Below are 16,931 nucleotides of genomic sequence, written 5' to 3' on the forward strand. Positions count from 1 at the left end.
TTTTTGCAGCAATACTTTATGACAAGTTTATTGAGAGCTTTTACTTTGGAGAGTTCTGACATTCAAAAGAGACTCTGGCTTGCTTGACACACCTCGCATGTGCAAAAGTGACCTTATAATAAATTTGTTTACAAGGGAGAAAAAAGTACCTGCAGTTAGTTGGAATCGATCTTTCAACCTTCCACACGGGAGTCCCACACAGTACCGACTGAGATAAATACGCACACAAGTACACAAGGATTTGAAATAATTTGACTGTTTTCTGGCCCTCCATGTAAGGGCTTGAAAAAAAATGCCATGGTTACTCTAGAGCGCCTGCTGTTTACTTGCGGAACACTTGTTTCCTTTCTGATTACTTGAGAAAACCTGCGGGGCCAAGCGACTACGTTGTGATTTTAAGAATGTTCAGCATGCAGTGTGTAGCTATCCACTTCGCTATGGCATTTGATCGCTTGTCTTACTTTTGTTTATCATCCAGCGTAGTCTGCCAAAGCCTCCCTCCGCTGCTAGTTTGAGTGGGTAATTTGCAGGTTGATCAACATCCCACCCCTCCTGTGACCCATGATTTGACTGTAGGCTATGTGTATTCAGAAACAGACTTTCAAAATAATAATAATAAAAATAATAAACACCGTGTTAACGTGTGATAAATTAATTAATGCGTTAATGCTATAATAACGCGTTAACGTGCCCAGTCCTAATATAAATATATATAAACGATTAAATAAATACATAAATAATATTTAATTTAATTGTATTTAATGTCTCATTTAATTTGTGATTTATTTATGTTGCTAATTATATAATTATTTATTTATTCAATCATTATATTATATAATTATATATTCATTAATTTATTTAATTATGATAAATGTATTTTTTTATATATATATTTAGTTTTGGTCCTCCATATACTTGTGCTCTGTCAGTACAAGCCAACAGTTAACAGTGAAAATGTGTTTCCAAAAGGTCCTTCTTTCTATCCAAGCCAAATCCGTGAAGGTTTGTTCTTCATCGTGTTTGCCTAAAAAAGGTACGTATACCGTATTATCACTTCACTTACACACACAGGTGTTTATCAATTACCCCCCCCCCCCCCCCCCCCCCCCCTCCCCACATATTTATTAGACAGTATATGAAATTAATGGTCAACCAGCTTCCTGGAAAGTTCCATGTTAAGGAGAAATGATTACTTAAATACTCTTCTGTAAACATCTTAAACATCCTTTTCCTGTAAACACAATGAATTACTGTTTATAGAACTGCCATAACATAGTCAGTGTCACCTTTCAGTCGACCCTAAGGTAATAAAATCTCTTTGTATATAAAGACTGTGCAATCCTCAAGTGTTTACCCTGAACTTAAATAATTCAAATACTTCTTGTTCACTTAAGGTATGTTATGAATATTGACTTACTTTACATTCTTCTTAAGCACTTTTTTGACCCAAGGAGCATTAGGGTCCAGACAAATCTTTTTCCCATTCTTTTTAAGAGTGGCACTGCAGGAATGAAGACAGGTCAGAGAAATCAGACACAGCAATATATCCCATAAGCCGCATAAGACATCCCGTAAGGCGTGTTTTGAAAGTTTTGTGAGTACACATGAAAAAAACAGATGTTGACCTTTGGCCCCAGGGCTTACATTATCTCAACGTCATTGCAGTGTGAGCTGGCAGGATGCACCTCCACCTGTCCTATGTAACGTCCAACGGGCCTTTTCTCCTTGGCGATGCATCGACATCGAAGATTCACTCCTTGATCCCCCAGACATGTACCTGAGGTTGTGAGAGATCAGAAAAGGAAATGAATATCTGGCCGGAAACAATGTAAAACATACTGCTGATTTCCATATGCGGATCAGAAACAGGCAATTGACAGAAAGCACAGGAGTACATGTGTGCTCGCAACAAAGAAATTTATTTAGAAGACATTTTATATGTTTGAACAATATTGAAACATTAGACTCACCCTCTTGGATGGACAGGATGACCAGGAGTGCCACAATAGTGATAATAGACATATCTGCTCTGAAACTGAAGTCAGAGATAGAAGTAGTGTTAGTCAGTAGTCATTCAACCTCTGCAGCAATAAACTGTGATACACATCTGCTCCGTAAGCCCTTTTCTTCTCCCTTTCTTCCCCTCCTTCAGTTTTAATACTTCTCAGGAAAGAGGGCGCTTTAAATTTTGGACTAAAGTAGTGCATTTATTACTGCTCTTGTAATCCAGAAGGAAAGACAGAATATATAATTAATTTTGATAAAATGTGCTTCATCTGACTGCACTAGTCTTGTTAGCAAGCAGGGAAGAAATTTTGACACATTGTTTTTATGAGAAACCCCTTTTCCTATGAAAATGGTCTCTGCTGTGACAGAGCACACATAGCAGGAAGAAAGCTGGAATTTGGATGTTTGTGCTTAACACAATATGATACTCTTCTCCACCCTACTAAACTGAGGTTTGGCAACCCAAGGCTATTTAATTGGAAATTATCTGGAATTTGGACATCTGCACCAAACCAAGTGTGTGTATGCTCTCCGTGTCCGTCCTGTTGTATTACAGAATTTTGAAATAGAACTTGGAAATAGCCCTGCAATATCACTCAGCAACTTTGTTTCTCTTCTCCCTCAAATGAATCACAAAAGTGTACAGAAATAGAAAATGATTTTCTGGGTATAAACACATGTAGATAATCCAATCAAAGATCAAGAATAAGGCAGTTTGTAACTTATTAATGTCAGTGTAAATATGTACTGCGTATGTGCTGTATATAACTGTACTGTGCATGCAAAAATAAGATTTAAAGCCTTTGCATGGTAGACAAACATGTAGAGGTAGGTTATGACATTCCGGCAAGCTTGTCTTGGCATGAAGCTTAACGTCAGAGTTGCTTTTTACACACGTGGAATGTAAACTCCTGCAGGGCCACCCACTTTCATATAGATACTCCTCCTCAATGTTTTTTGTAAGGGGAAAAAAGCAAATCCATCTTCATCCCCTCATCTGGCGATTTGTAAATTCAAAAAGTCCCTGATATTTCCCGGAATCCCCAGAGACTGGCTCCCTGGTTCTCCTTTTGCCAACTTTCCCTTCCTGAAACTGAAACTCATTGCTATCAGTATGCGGTTCTTTGTGTGTGTGTCAATGTTTGGTTTGCAAACCACAGTTTAGGATAAGGCAGTGAATATCAGAATGAGCAACCTCTTTCTAAATGTCCACTATTATACTCTACACCACAATACTCTAAGCTATGTTAAGGAATACTATGCAATACTTTGATGCACTATGCAATGTTATATACATTATCCCAATGCTGATGAAAGCAATATGTGCAAAAACAAAGACCAAGGGCCCTGTTTTCATGCCAGTGTAGCAGAGTCAGTTATAGAGCAGTCATATGTTTAACAAATATGTAATATGTAGGATTATAATTACACAAAATATGTGTAAATAGTCATAACCTGACATTTTAGGCCTCCAGAGTCAATATATGGAATGTCTGAGACCTTCTTTAGGCTACTCCTACACTCACTTTCATGGGTCCCTTTTGTGTAAATGGGGTCTCCCGCCTTTACCTCTCCCCTTTTGCTAAATGGGAGGTTTAATTGACATAGCCTAGTGGCCGTTGAATCTTCTGTGTTTTAACCTTCCTTTTACCTAGTTTACTTGCTAGGTTAAAGTTGTGTTGAGTAGTACGCTGATATATTCCTGTGCTCTAGACACCATTGGTTATACCATCACAAAGTCAGCGGCAGAGCAGTTGCAAAGCGATGTGCTCATCAGGTGGAAGTCTTTTTTTGCACTTGTTAGGTATTTTCCCGGCTCTAAACCCATTTGTGCTGAGGTGAGTGGAGCGGTGCAGCTGATTTTTTGTATGCTAACACTTTCTAACATAAAGTTTCACTAAACTCTAAATGCAGCTGAGGCTGATAGTTTTGCAGGTAGTTTTCCATAAACTGCTAGAAAAATTGAAACTGATAAAAGCCCTTATCAATAAAGTTAGGCTTATTTCAATTCATCTTGAGGTGAACATAAATGTCTATATCACATCAGGGGAGAAAATCAGGGGATTGCCAAGGTTAATAGGATTCATCCTCTGGAGATCTTGAATATCTGCATTAACCCTTAAGAGTTCCTCGGGACATTTTGTACCAATTTTGGCTGTGTTGAATGTATGTAGCTCAAATTTGCCAGAGGATATTCTTTTTAAAGAAATAAAAAAAAAAGCTTAAAATGGCTTGTTACGTCCCAAGGTCTAGGGGTGTCCTGGATGTAACATAAATGTGTGGCCTCCCACTCTTCCCATTCCCAAACAAGGCCAGCACACAACAAATACAATTTAGCAGTTTTTATTATACATCGGAGATGAGCAGTGCCCAAAACAACAACGAAAACACTAAGAAAACCTAAATCTTTCCTAAACCCAAAACCAAAAGGTAAAGAAAAGACAAAGCTCTAAAACTAGGCTTCTAAGTCCAAAAACAGGAGAAAGCGGTGCAAACAAAAAAAAGGGCTTCTCACTCCTACTCACTGCTAGTAGCTGACACAATATAGCTACGACAAAGGAAATTGCTTCATAGCAACAAAAATGGCAAAGCCAACAAAACCAGGTTGTCATAAGACAATCAGAAGGACTACGATAAACTACTTACAATCTAGTAGTAGTAGTAATCTACCGTTCACTATGTACAATAAACAAAGACATAACACACAGTCCTCAGGCAGGTTGGGAATGGCAGAGAGAGGGGGAGAGTTCCTGTCAGTAGGGCTTAAGATGGCTGCTGTCATCCAGGTGCCCAATCAGGAGGCTCCAATCAGCTCAACCAGACCAATCCAGTGTGTCCACCTGTTCTCCAGTACCTGCATACACTCACACACACACTCTAATGGAGGAGAACAGCTGACAGTGCCAGGAGAGATAAACAAACAACAAAATATGACCCCAGGGTCATAACAGGCTAACTACGCAAACGACACATTCGTCCCTTAGGACAAAAAATGCCCCATAGAAAACCATTGAAAATGCCTTTTTTGATCCCACATTTATCCTAACCTAAACTGATGCATTCCTTTATGTTAATATTTCATTTTGCACTACTAGCTTTAAATTTTTTATTTTTATATCTGTCCACCAGTTTGTGCTACTGTTTTCCCTTTTACAGTATGCAGCAAAATTTCACACTTTTTAGCTGTTTTCTGCGAGGGTGTCTTGCCCCTGTGTGTGTGTCATATTGATGTTGGATGATGGTGTCTGTGTAAAAGAAAGGTCTGTGTGTGTGTGCATATGTGTGTGTATGCGCACGTGTGTGTCCAACTTCATCTTCAAAGTCTTTTCTCTTTGAAGGCCACACTCTGCATTATGAACTAATCCAGGAATGAAAATGATGAGCAGCGAGAACCAAAACAAAATTGGGACATTGTTTTTGTTCTCATTCAGGTTATTTATGCAGGTGCACTGCAGCCATGGTTATACACTCACCGGCCACTTTATTAGGTACACCTTAGTAGTAACGGGTTGGAGACCCTTTTGCATGCAGAACTGCCTTAGGCCTTGTCCACACAGATGCGGGTATTTTTATAACCGGAGTTTTACCTCTGTTTCAAAAAAAATCTCTGTCTACATGAAAAAACACGCTATCAAGCGCTGCCAAGAGCATGCCAAACCACCAGGAGGCAATATAACCCTAACCGTAAAGCCATGTTGGCCAATCAGTGCCTAATAATATCGTAAACAAAGCAGGCAGTGGCCCACAATCTGACATCAAACACAGCAAATGACGGTGCACACACTCTTACATCGCAAGGCAAAAACACTGCAACATTTGCAGCATTTCTTAAAATCTTCACCCTGGCAGGGGTTTTCAAAAATGTTTGGTTTCAGTGACCTGATACTATGTTTCCATGTGTACGGTACGAACGGCCAAACCGCATAGAAAAAGTCACGGTTTTGAAAATACCCGTGTTCGTGTAGACAGGGACTTAATTCTTCGTGGCATATTTTCAACAAGGTGTTGGACATATTCCTAAGAGACTTTGGTCCGTATTGACATGATAGCATCATGTAGAAGTAGTAGTTGCTGCAGATTTATCAGCTGCACATTCATGATGTGAATCTCCCCTTCCGCCACATCCAAAAGGTGCTCTATTGGATTGAGATCTGGTGACTGTAGAGGCCATTAGAGTTCAGTGAACTCATTGTCATGTTCAAGAAACTAGTGTGAGATGATTTGAGCTTTGTGACATGGTGCATTGTCTTGCTGGAAGTAGCCATCAGAAGATGGGTACACTGTGGTCATAAAGGGATGGACAACAACAATACTCAGGTAGGCTGTTGCGTTTATACAATGGTCACTGGGGCTAAAAGTGTGTCAAGAAAATTCCCCCCACACATTACACCTCCACCACCAGCCTGAACCACTGATCCAAGGCAGGATGGATCCATACTTTCATGTTGGTAACGCCAAATTCTGGACCGACCATCTGAATGTCATAGCTGAAATCGAGACTCATCAGACAAGGCAACGTTTTTCCAATCTTCTATTATCCAGCTTTGGTGAGCCTGTGAGAACTGTAGCCTCAGTTTCCTGTTCTTAGCTGACAGGAGTGGCACCCTGTGTGGTCTTCTGCTGCTGTGGGCCAAATACTCAGACCAGCCCGTCTGGCAACAACAACCATTCTGATGTTTGAACTCCAGCTCAAGTTGTCTTGACCACGTCTACATGCCTAAATGCATTAAGTTGCAGCCATGTGATTGGCTGACCAACTATTTGTGTTGATAAACAATTGATCAGTTACCTAATAGTGTAAGTATGAGCAGTAGTGCAAGAGTAGTCATTTTGGAGATGCCAAGACAGCACACAGGAGAATCTGGAAATTATCATATATCATTATAAACTAAGATTATGAACTTTAATCTGCCACTGCAGAAAAAAAAACAATGCATCAAAATCAATGTTGCTGCCAATCAGTGACCCATCTCAGGCCCTGATAATAATAATAATCAAATACTCCTTTAATTGTTTATGATGGAAATTATTTTAGATTTTTGTTTTTTTTTTAAATAAAATAACAGTGGAGTTATGTCAACATAATGGCATTTAAAGGGTTAAAATCCCCCAAACATAATCAATGTTTGATATGTATATTTCAGGCTGAAGTTGCTTTGAAAGACTGACTCGTTTAAAGTGGAAAAAAATATTAATTTATGATATTTTTACAGCAGTTTTTGGGAAGGTGACATTTTTTGTCACGAGGGACAAATGTGTGAGTTTTTCTTAAAATTTGACACTGCAAAAAAACCCAACAATGCATCAAAATCAATGTTGCTGCCAATAAGTGACCCATCTCAGGCCCTGATAATAATAATAATAATAATAATAATCAAATACTCCTTGAATTGTATTTTTTGGAAATTATTTAGTTTTTTTGTTTTTTCCCCTAACAAACACAGTGGAGTTTTGTAAACATAGTGGCATTTAAAGGGTTAAAATCCCCCAAATATAATTAATGTTTGATATATATATTTCAGGCTCAGGTAGCTTTGAAAGATTGACTCGTTTAAAGTGGAAAGAAATATTAATTTATGACATTTTTACAGCAGTTTTTGGGAAGGAGCCATGTTTTGTCACGAGGGACAATTAATTTTTTTTTTTAAGGAACTCTTAAGGGTTAAATATAATGACAAGGCATGCAATCAATATGTAGCAAACTACCAACTGACACGCCAACTCTTAACTTTCCCTGTTAAATTTATAATAACATGCTATTCCTGTAAATGATAAACCATGATCACGTTGCAGGGCCGCTTGAATTTAGTCTGAGGTTGAATATTAACCACATATACAGCGCTTTCTACTCTTCAATGTTGTAAGTTTAGATGAGGTCAAGGGGAAGTTTGGGAATATCGAAACATCAATGTATCATACTGTCAAAGATGATTTCAACATACTTCCTCTATGATTTCATGAAGCTATAGAGCCTGCTTCCCTTGTTGTGCATGTGTGCCTGTGTTCCGCTCTGCAATATTAAATCTTGCAAATCAGTTACATGAATAAAAGTGCTCACAATTGGTCTTTGCCATTGCTATGTATGAAAACAGGAAATACCAGAAATACGCACAACCCTAAAGACTTCACTATATTTTCCATTCTAAAGATCATCTGATGTTAGCACCACAGAGCAAATTTTGGGGGAAGGCCAATTGATAAAAATCTGTTTCCTGATTTGGTCACACGCTGCCTGTCATACCATCAAACCATATAGTTCACTTAAATCATAAACTTTCCCGTGAAGTTCATCACATGCTGTCTTTAACCAAATGTTACATTCACATCTGGTTTCCTTTTCAGTATGGTCTAGCAAAGATGACCACAAAATGACATTGTCTAGTTCTAGATGACATCTGGTCATAATTTCTAGGCGGTCTAATATACATTTTAGTTCCTGAAAACTAAAGTTCCTGAAAAGTAAAATAATTTTTTTATTCAGTTATAACAGACATAATTTTGTCTCCTGTCCAAAAGCTTTGAATCATGTCTTAAAATGGGGCAACAATTGAAGAATCAGTGTGTCAAAACTGCAAGATTACCCCCCCCCCCCCATTCAAAAGTGACTCCATACTTCCTTCTGACGTGGTAACTGCGGGCAGATGTGTTTGAGCTTGCTGAGGTTGCGTCAGGCTCAGTCCCAAAGTTGTTGGTACATCGTCTGCTCTTGCTTTAGGAATATCACATGCATGAGCCAGCAATATATGACCTTTTTAATTATTGTCATATTTGTCTTGCAATAACAAACTCAAATGTTTCTCTTTGTGATTATATTTACTGTTAATTTATTATGACTGTATTATTTAAATTGGTAGATTGTTTGGAAAGTGGTTGAAAAACAAAACTTGAGACACTGTATTTCTCTCTGTCTCTCTCTAAATACCAATAACATGCTTTACCAGTTCAGTGCACATTAGTCAGGAGTCACCTTGATGATCTTCAGTAGGTAGCTTACTTGCTATATTGATCTTTAACTGCAGTGAACATGGCAGTGTGTGCAAGGCAGTGTTTGAATTCTTGTTATTGTGTTTTAATAGCATTATTGTTTTAGCAGCTTTCTAGCTGTTTGCAGCTGTTGAAGCTGTCCAGATGTTAACAGCAACTGAACCAAAATAACAAGTAGCTGAGTATGTGAGAGACATGCCAACACGGAGTTCATGAATGGACAGTTGGTACAACAAATGTCCCTTCTTGAAAATGCAATTTTAGATGACATCAGCAGTTCAGTCACAGATTGCACCTTAGAGGTAATTTTATTACATGTCATCTCTGAATCAGCTAGCAGTTGAACAACAGCTCATCTGTGAGCTTGATGTGAGCAACGGTGGCATGCGCTGTGCAATATGTCTAATTTACAAATAATTGTTCTCAAACATTCCTGTCACATGAACGGATTTATTGCAGATGTTTAGTCGCTGCGTTTTCCCCAACTGAATCTCCCCTGTTCCAGTGACACATGTTGACCCATGAGTTCTCTTGATAAATTAGATATGTCAGTCAAATTCCTTACAGTGTAAATTCCCACTTGGCTGCTGACAGTCCCAGCTTGCGCAACACTCCTGATCTAGGGAAGTGACTCATTTCCAGGAGCTATAAAGCTGAAACTCTCCTCTTCAGCGCTAGATTCAAACAGCAGAGCAACACAGCAGCTGAACCAAGAAAAGGAAAAGTAGAGGAGAGACGCAATTGAGCAAAAGAAGAACGAGAAAAAAACCCACTTTCTTTACTTTCATACAGTACTTCAGGCTTAATCGGATAGCTTTCTGAAGGACATTCTTAGCCTTTAGTTTTAATTATTGCAGAATTTGTAAAAGTCAACATGAAGAGCAGCAAAGTCATTGTCACCTCTATCGTGGTGCTCCTGGCCTTCCTGGCCATCAGTGAAGGTAAAATTATTTTGTCATTCAATAATTTAATGTAACAGTATTGAGCATTTAAACTGCCACTACTGCACACATTCTGCTGTCCTCGTTTCCTCAGTGCATCAAGAGTTAACAACACACACTGTTGCACTTTGTGACCACATGTGACTCCTTTCTCCTAACAGGGATGAGTTTGAGGAGCCTGGGTGTAGAGCTCCATTGCCGCTGCATCCAGACAGAGAGCAAACCCATTGGCCGCCACATTGCCAAGGTGGAGCTGATTCCTGCCAACTCCCACTGTGAAGAGACTGAGATCATGTAAGTCTTAATTTCCAAGCTTTCATCCCATCTGCATAGTGATAATGTTGATACTTTTTACTTTGTTATTGTCACTTGTTGGCTTCATCAACATATTCTGACTGCCTCTCTGTTTCTTGCTTGGTGATGCAGTGCCACTCTGAAGAAGACAGGCCAAGAGGTTTGCCTGGACCCAGAGGCTCCCTGGGTGAAGAAAGTGATTCAGAAGATCCTGTCCAAGTAAGTACAGGCAAATCATACCTTATAATGGCACATAGATACTAAAATCTACTTTTATGATTATTAGTTCACTTTTATAAAACACAAATTAATTATTTTCTGTTTCTTTTCTCTGCAGCAAAAGACGTTGAACAGACTGGGAGAGATGTGTTTATTGAGTGTGATGGACTTACTGCAAAGACAAATGAAATGTCCCAAAAAGTATTTTTTTTGACAAGATGATGAAGCCATCCCACTGTCCTGATCAGCTGTTGAAAATGACAACAACTTTTACCCACTAAGTTTATGTTTGTATCAAACATGTAATTTATTTAACAAGTATGTTCTTATTTATATGTCACTAGTGTTTGCATAACTGTTATCTTCTATAACTTTGTGTTATTTTCATATTTATTGATGTATTTATGGAATGTAAGTGCATCTTGGTTAAATTATTCAGCTCTGCTGAATACCTATTGTTTAATAAAAAAAGTTTAAATGAAATTGAAATTGATATTTCTTTGTTTTTTCTTTTCTTAAATATTTTCAGTTTGCTGTATGTCCCTTTTAAGTACGTATATAGTCATCAATCAATAATTTCATCTTCTAGTAACTGACATATCTACATATGTACTGTCTTCTTCTTTGCCGTTGTCAAAGATGTAGTCACCAGCGTAGAGCCACACCACATGATGCTGCTCATGTGATGACATCATATTTTTACTTATACGGGTATAGTATATAAAAAATTTGGATGAGATTGTGCAGAGGTTGGTTGTACTTTTAGTTGCACCAGTAAACCCATGTAACCGTTTTAAAACTTAAATTTAGACAGTCACGTGCACTTGCTATTGCATTTGCATCAACCTTCCAACCCCTGCAGATATTATTATCTCTAGAATGATGCTGCAACAGCAAAGAAAATTATCATTTTACAAATTAAAATTAAAAAAGAGCTGAAAGGGTACTCCAACAATTTAATGTTTCACTCAACTTATTGTATTATATTAATTTGGAGGGCTCACAAGAGACAGACTAAAAACAGTGGCCTAAAACATAGCAGAAATTTTCTGAATTTTAGCAGCATGGGTAAGGCTGCAAAAATGTTGGATCCTTTCATTTCCATAATGCAACTTTGTATCGTCTTTCATTAGACACAACCTGCCTGGTTAATGTGCATGTGTTTAAAACTCACAAGTCATTCTTTTTTTAAGAAATGAAAAGACAAACTGGTTCCAGCTTCTCCAATATGAATATTTCCTGTTTTTTTGTATTTGTTTTTGATAGTAATCTGAAGATGTTTGGGTTTTGGCTATAAAAATAAGGAATGTATATTTGGAAACTTGGGCTAGAGAAGTTGTCATGATCATTTTGTAAACATTTAAAAAGAATCTTCAGACTAATTGATAATGAAAATAATATTTAGTCTTAGCTCTATTCCACAACCCTAGTTTGTAATTGAGCCAGCCATCTGTTTAAAGTGTGCAGTCCCAGGGCTGGAATAACCCGGATGACTTTGTCAGGGTTACAAAAGTCCCTCCAGAGCCACAGAAGGGATTAGACCAGTAAGGTGGGTCTTTAAAGGAATGGGAGGTTATAATGATGTTTATGACTACTAGTAAGGCAAGATCAAAGTAATAATAAAGTTTTGTGTATTTCCTTCATCTAAATGAAATGATTGGCAGGGCTTATTACAGTCTGACAACAGCCACATATACTGCTGTTCCCCCTATTTTTTGTGTCAAAGCTTTTGATTTATTGATTGCTGTCAGGATGTAAAGATAGTTTCAACAATAGGCTATAACAAAAAATGTGTTGTGGTGACAGCCCGGCTGACGGTGAGTGTCCTGTTTATTTCTCCTTTTTTTGTGATTCTGTTTTCCCCTGGTGTTTTGTTTTCCTGTACTCTGACTGCCTCCCTGTGTCTCCTCCCCTGCGTGTGCTCTCCCTCTCTCTTTCCCCCCGCTCCTGAGCCCAGCCAACGACCTGCACCTGCACCTCGTCAGCCACCTCCTCTGCCTGCCACACCTACCAGCAATCAGCCTCATCTCTGACAGTACTTCTACCCCGGTTCTCCAGTCAACCTCTGCTTGATTGTTGTTGCTCCTTACCCGGTGCCACTTCACCACTCAAGCTCTTGAGTATTCTGCGTCGTCACTGTTTCCTTGTACTTTGTTTTCCCTGCTTCTAACCCTGTCTGTATCCCCTCCAGGTTCACTCACCTCCGTACTCCGTTCCGTCAGCTGGGCTCGCCACTCTGCCCTCTCCCCTCGGACCTCCTCCACGGCGTCCTCCCGGCTCCTCCCCGTGCCTCCTTACTTCCTCGGTCCCCAGTGCCCCCGGCTCCCTTGTCTCAGTCTCCGCGGTTCCCCGTGCCCGTTTTTCCCCGACGTCCGCCTCTCCCTCACCTCCACTCCCTCAACCCCATTTTTCCCTTCAATAAAACCTGTTCATCCTGAGTGTTGCGTTTGGATCAACTCTGTCCCCACACCATAACAAAATGCTTCTACAATAAATTGCCTACCCCAGCAGGCTTGCATATGATAACTAAGTACCGACTTTACTTTTACATGATAATATTATCACAAATGTGCTGTTACGGATCCTTCACAACAAATTCCATAACTACAAGAGAAAACATGTAGGCTAATCTACTAATCATTAATACAGTTTGTTACTTCTGCTTCAGCTTTAATTTAAACGCTATAATAATCAACTTTTTTTAGCCCCTTGTAAATGTCATTTTAAATAAAATGTTTGGTCGTTTTTTTTCTAGAATGGCAGCAAGGTACATTAATATTAAGCTTATAGTAGCTACTATTGTTATTCTTATTATTATTTGTAATTGTCCTATGTGAGGATGCAGGAAAAGGGGCGGGTCTCAGCGCACAGCAGGGGGTAGGTGCGGTGGTGCGGCGTCTGATGCGCGCAGAGACACTACTCTCCTCACAGCGCTGGACTGACACCCACCAGAGACAATGCACACACAATGTTGCGTCTACGAGCTGTGAAAAGTCGCTGCATGTGAAGAAAATAAAGACACAGCAAGCTATAACGCCGGAAGCTCTCTTGCCCAGACTGAAGCACTCACAGGCAGTGTATTTACATTATATCATCCCACCAGAGCTCTCGCCGATGCGCTTCAGCTGTGCATGAATCCCTCCGTTTGGTTTGCAGGTCCAGGACAAAACCGGGCGGCGTTGACGACTGTGTGTGGTGGATACTGTTTGTGAGTGTACCTTGTCCGCGTCTCCGCACACCCTTTGGCACCTCCTTCAGGATGGCGTTAACTATCTGCACGAGATTTACCGACGAATATCAGCTGTTCGAGGAGCTGGGGAAGTAAGGAAGCTTTTTTTGTATTATCTGGCATCATTTCTGTTTGAAATGTCAGCCTGTTATGTAATAGGCCGCCTCGGGTTTGGGACGCGGATTCCGCGCTCTGTGTCCGTGCGTTATTGTATGTGTGAGTGTGCGCGCTATTGATAGTGTAGCCATGAAACCTGTGATGCAGGGTGAGAAAATACGCTATAGCCTATGCAGGCCTGTGCAATGGCATCCTGTTTGTTTGATACCCACATCAGAAGCCCGGCTTGCGTTTTGCGTGGATGAAAGTGGATGTCGAAACGAGCGTGTCGTCATTTCCATCACGTGCAGCCACTGATGTTGCAATTCTACCTTTTGGTGCCACTGGAGGGTGAGGAGCCCCCTTGTTGTTAAGCGGACCGGGGTGAAATGCATAGGGTTGTGTGAAATGCTGAGATTTGGTAACCTACCCCCTCCGTCTCTACATCTCTCACCCCTCCTCAAATCCTCCTCCTACTCCCGCGTGACAGAAATACACACTCGGTAATGCGACAGCAAACTATGTAGTTGGCGATAACACATGACCCAGCCAAGCACCGAGCTGCGGTCAATTATCAGACACAGGCAGGGAATTCCTCACCCTGAGAGAGACACAGAAAGATCCAGGAAGCTGCGTGTGTGCGCTCGTTCATTATTATTTCTTATCGCGCATATTTGTACCTGTGTGGTCATGCGCTGCCTGACCTGCAGTCTGCCAACCCAGCACCCCGTGGTCGGTGTTTACAGCCCCCAGATGTCTGCACTCTGGTGTTGACTTTCAGCCAAAGCAGAAAGAGAGAGAGATGGAAACGTGCTCCCAGTTACCCAGTGTCTCCAACTTAGCGTCCTGACTGAAACAATTGATCACTATGTCACCCGGTTTGATGAAAGCCAGTGTTTTTAGTGAGGAAGAGGAACTACAGCCTCAGCCCCCCACACCTGCATTTATGATCCTACACTGTGTTCATCTTACACCATCTGTCATTAATAATGCAGCCACATTGCTTTATATCGCATTATAGTAGCTTTTAACTCACCTGATCCCTTTACAGTGTGCCTGCACCATTCCCCCACACCTACATACAGTACAGTATACCAGCTGGTTCTGATAAAATGAAAGTACCACAATGTTTGAATTATTTCAGGAGATATTATCACAGTGCTGGAAGATGTTGGAAAGGTTAGTAAAGTGAATAAGATGAATTTATACTGATGCATTAAAAACAAATCACCCAACTAAGATTCAACTGGCTTGCCTTTACTTTTCTTTCAAACGCAAAGTGCAGGTCATTTTACTGTGCAGCTACTACACATCCTGTCATGTAGTAGCCTACTGTACAAAACAGACACAGCATAAGCACGTCACGGTGCCCAACTACACCGGATAGTCAAGTAAAATTCTTATGTAACATGTTATGCGATGATCATTTCCTTAACCAAATCCTCTATAAAATAAAGTAGAGGTAAGCTTCAGTGGCAAGCTGCTCGCTCCAAAGGATGTTAGATAACATGTTAATGCTACACGTCACCAGTAGCTATAGATTACATAGGTACAAAGCTTCAGTTATTTCTCATATTTTAGCATTGTTTTAATCAAATAACATTGTACAGTAACATTACACCACAGTTGTCAGCCATTAGAAGTGAAAGAACATGGTTCACTTGAGGTAATGAGGATTCTCTGCTTTGTCTCTTTAGTGTCTGTATCCAAATGCTTTTAACTGTTTTCTGATATCTGATGTTGTCCTGAGCTACACAGGATGAGAACAGATTTTTATTTGAAAGAAAAGGCATACACAGACAGAGCTGGAGGTTGAATAGCAAAGCGGCCTATGTGGCTGCAGAGTCGAGGTGGACCGCTCTATGGCTGCATTTAGAGATGAGAGATGCAGCACTCTGCTCTTCTCCTCCCTCAAATATAGCTGACCTAGATTTTTGATCTTCATACATGTGCCTGAAACAGCATAAAAAAAACACATGCCTTAAACAGTGGATGGGTAGGCATGTTTGTTGGTGTTAATGGTCTTGTGATGAGGACAGTGCTGTTGGTACTGGGTGTGAGTGTGTCTTTGTGAGTAGCTGCAAAGATACTGCATCCATGCTTTTGTGCAGTTGGTTGAAATGTGTCTATAAAACATAATTTTTTAGCTCAGCCAATACTTTGGTAAATCTGGCTTATTTTCTGGATTTCTTGTTTCATAAGCAGGTTGCAATAAGTTTGATCCAAGTTACCATGGAAACTGATCCCTCCAGACTAGCTTGATTCCGGTCAAGCTAGTTTTGAGGCTTAGCTTCACTTTAAACTGTTTTTCCACAGCAAAACACGCTGCTATTGTTGGCTAGTTTAAAAACAAGAGCTCAGACCTTTCCTACCACTTTCTTAGGCTCCCTCAAGCAAGTTTTTTTATTCCACCCCCTGCTTTTCTAAGCCTTTGTTTTAAAATACCTCTCAGATTGTATCTTGGCTGGTATTGAAGTTGTTCATTTATTTTATTATTATTTATGTAGTATTTCTGTGTGTATGTTAATTTCAGGGGCGCATTCTCTGTGGTCAGGAGGTGCGTGAAGATCTCCTCCGGACAGGAATATGCTGCCAAAATCATCAACACCAAGAAGCTTTCTGCCAGAGGTAGCAAACACACAACATGCACATAAAGGAACACACACGCCACACATGAGCACAAAAACATGTCTCGAGTGTCACTGAGCTATGTGTGGATGAGCTGTGAACATTGCTGCCCCTGAAACAGGCTTTGGGGCTCTGAGAGGGAACACATTTATATACGTGTGTGTGTTTGTGTGAGCGAGAGTGAAAGTCAGTGAGTGAGAGACAGACAGGCACAAGGGGGCAGAGGCTCATCTGGATATTTGTGAAGTTTTCTGTATGTGTGCAGAAGAACACAGCGTACATGTCAAGTAAATGCTGTAGCCACGTTTGCCCTCTTGCACTTTTTGTGCTGTGTGGTGCTGTACGTGTTCTCCTTCCTTTTTGTGTTATTCATATCTGTCCTTTGGTTTCTATGTAAATGTTTGTCCCATACAACCTTGTGTGTGTTTCTATGTGCGCTTAAGCGCACGTGTGCATGTGTTCCGTATTGATTCAGGGCTCTGGCACTTGTCGTCCCAGGGGCAGATCTCTTGCGAAGCCGACCCAGTTCTTTC

At 40.2% G+C, this 16,931-nt stretch overlaps 3 protein-coding genes and 1 long non-coding RNA gene across 9 annotated transcripts in view; 2 read left to right on the forward strand and 2 right to left on the reverse strand.

The window, feature by feature from the left end:
- Window positions 1-808: 808 nt before the first annotated feature.
- Window positions 809-2,095, reverse strand: LOC123969810 (interleukin-8-like). The gene is made up of 4 exons (XM_046047505.1): window positions 1,971-2,095; window positions 1,645-1,777; window positions 1,418-1,501; window positions 809-1,024 (listed from the first exon to the last, which is right to left on the reverse strand). The coding sequence occupies exons 1-4, from the start codon at window positions 2,020-2,022 to the stop codon at window positions 1,012-1,014; spliced, it is 282 nt and encodes a 93-aa protein (XP_045903461.1). The 5' UTR covers window positions 2,023-2,095; the 3' UTR covers window positions 809-1,011.
- Window positions 2,096-9,427: 7,332 nt separating this feature from the next.
- On the reverse strand, window positions 9,428-14,455 carry LOC123969747. 6 transcript variants are annotated; one of them, XR_006824778.1, is made up of 3 exons: window positions 14,371-14,455; window positions 10,288-10,409; window positions 9,428-10,216 (listed from the first exon to the last, which is right to left on the reverse strand). It is a non-coding gene; the product is annotated as an uncharacterized LOC123969747 (long non-coding RNA). The 6 variants fall into 6 exon arrangements; XR_006824777.1 differs by lacking the exon at window positions 14,371-14,455 and adding an exon at window positions 14,004-14,159; XR_006824775.1 differs by lacking the exon at window positions 14,371-14,455 and adding an exon at window positions 14,004-14,154 and having other exon boundaries at window positions 10,288-10,437.
- Window positions 9,673-10,934, forward strand: cxcl8a (chemokine (C-X-C motif) ligand 8a). The gene is made up of 4 exons (XM_046047376.1): window positions 9,673-9,932; window positions 10,094-10,226; window positions 10,359-10,445; window positions 10,564-10,934. The coding sequence occupies exons 1-4, from the start codon at window positions 9,866-9,868 to the stop codon at window positions 10,574-10,576; spliced, it is 300 nt and encodes a 99-aa protein (XP_045903332.1). The 5' UTR covers window positions 9,673-9,865; the 3' UTR covers window positions 10,577-10,934.
- Window positions 13,351-16,931, forward strand: part of camk2d2 (calcium/calmodulin-dependent protein kinase (CaM kinase) II delta 2) — a 37,053-nt gene continuing 33,472 nt past the window's right edge. Inside the window, exons 1-2 of the mRNA XM_046047377.1 lie at window positions 13,351-13,766; window positions 16,304-16,398. Coding sequence (XP_045903333.1) covers window positions 13,705-13,766; window positions 16,304-16,398 — 157 coding nt within the window. The 5' untranslated portion in view covers window positions 13,351-13,704. The remainder of the gene's footprint in view (window positions 13,767-16,303; window positions 16,399-16,931) is intronic.

Source organism: Micropterus dolomieu, linkage group LG04, assembly GCF_021292245.1.
Source record: "Micropterus dolomieu isolate WLL.071019.BEF.003 ecotype Adirondacks linkage group LG04, ASM2129224v1, whole genome shotgun sequence".
Taxonomy (NCBI): domain Eukaryota; kingdom Metazoa; phylum Chordata; class Actinopteri; order Centrarchiformes; family Centrarchidae; genus Micropterus; species Micropterus dolomieu.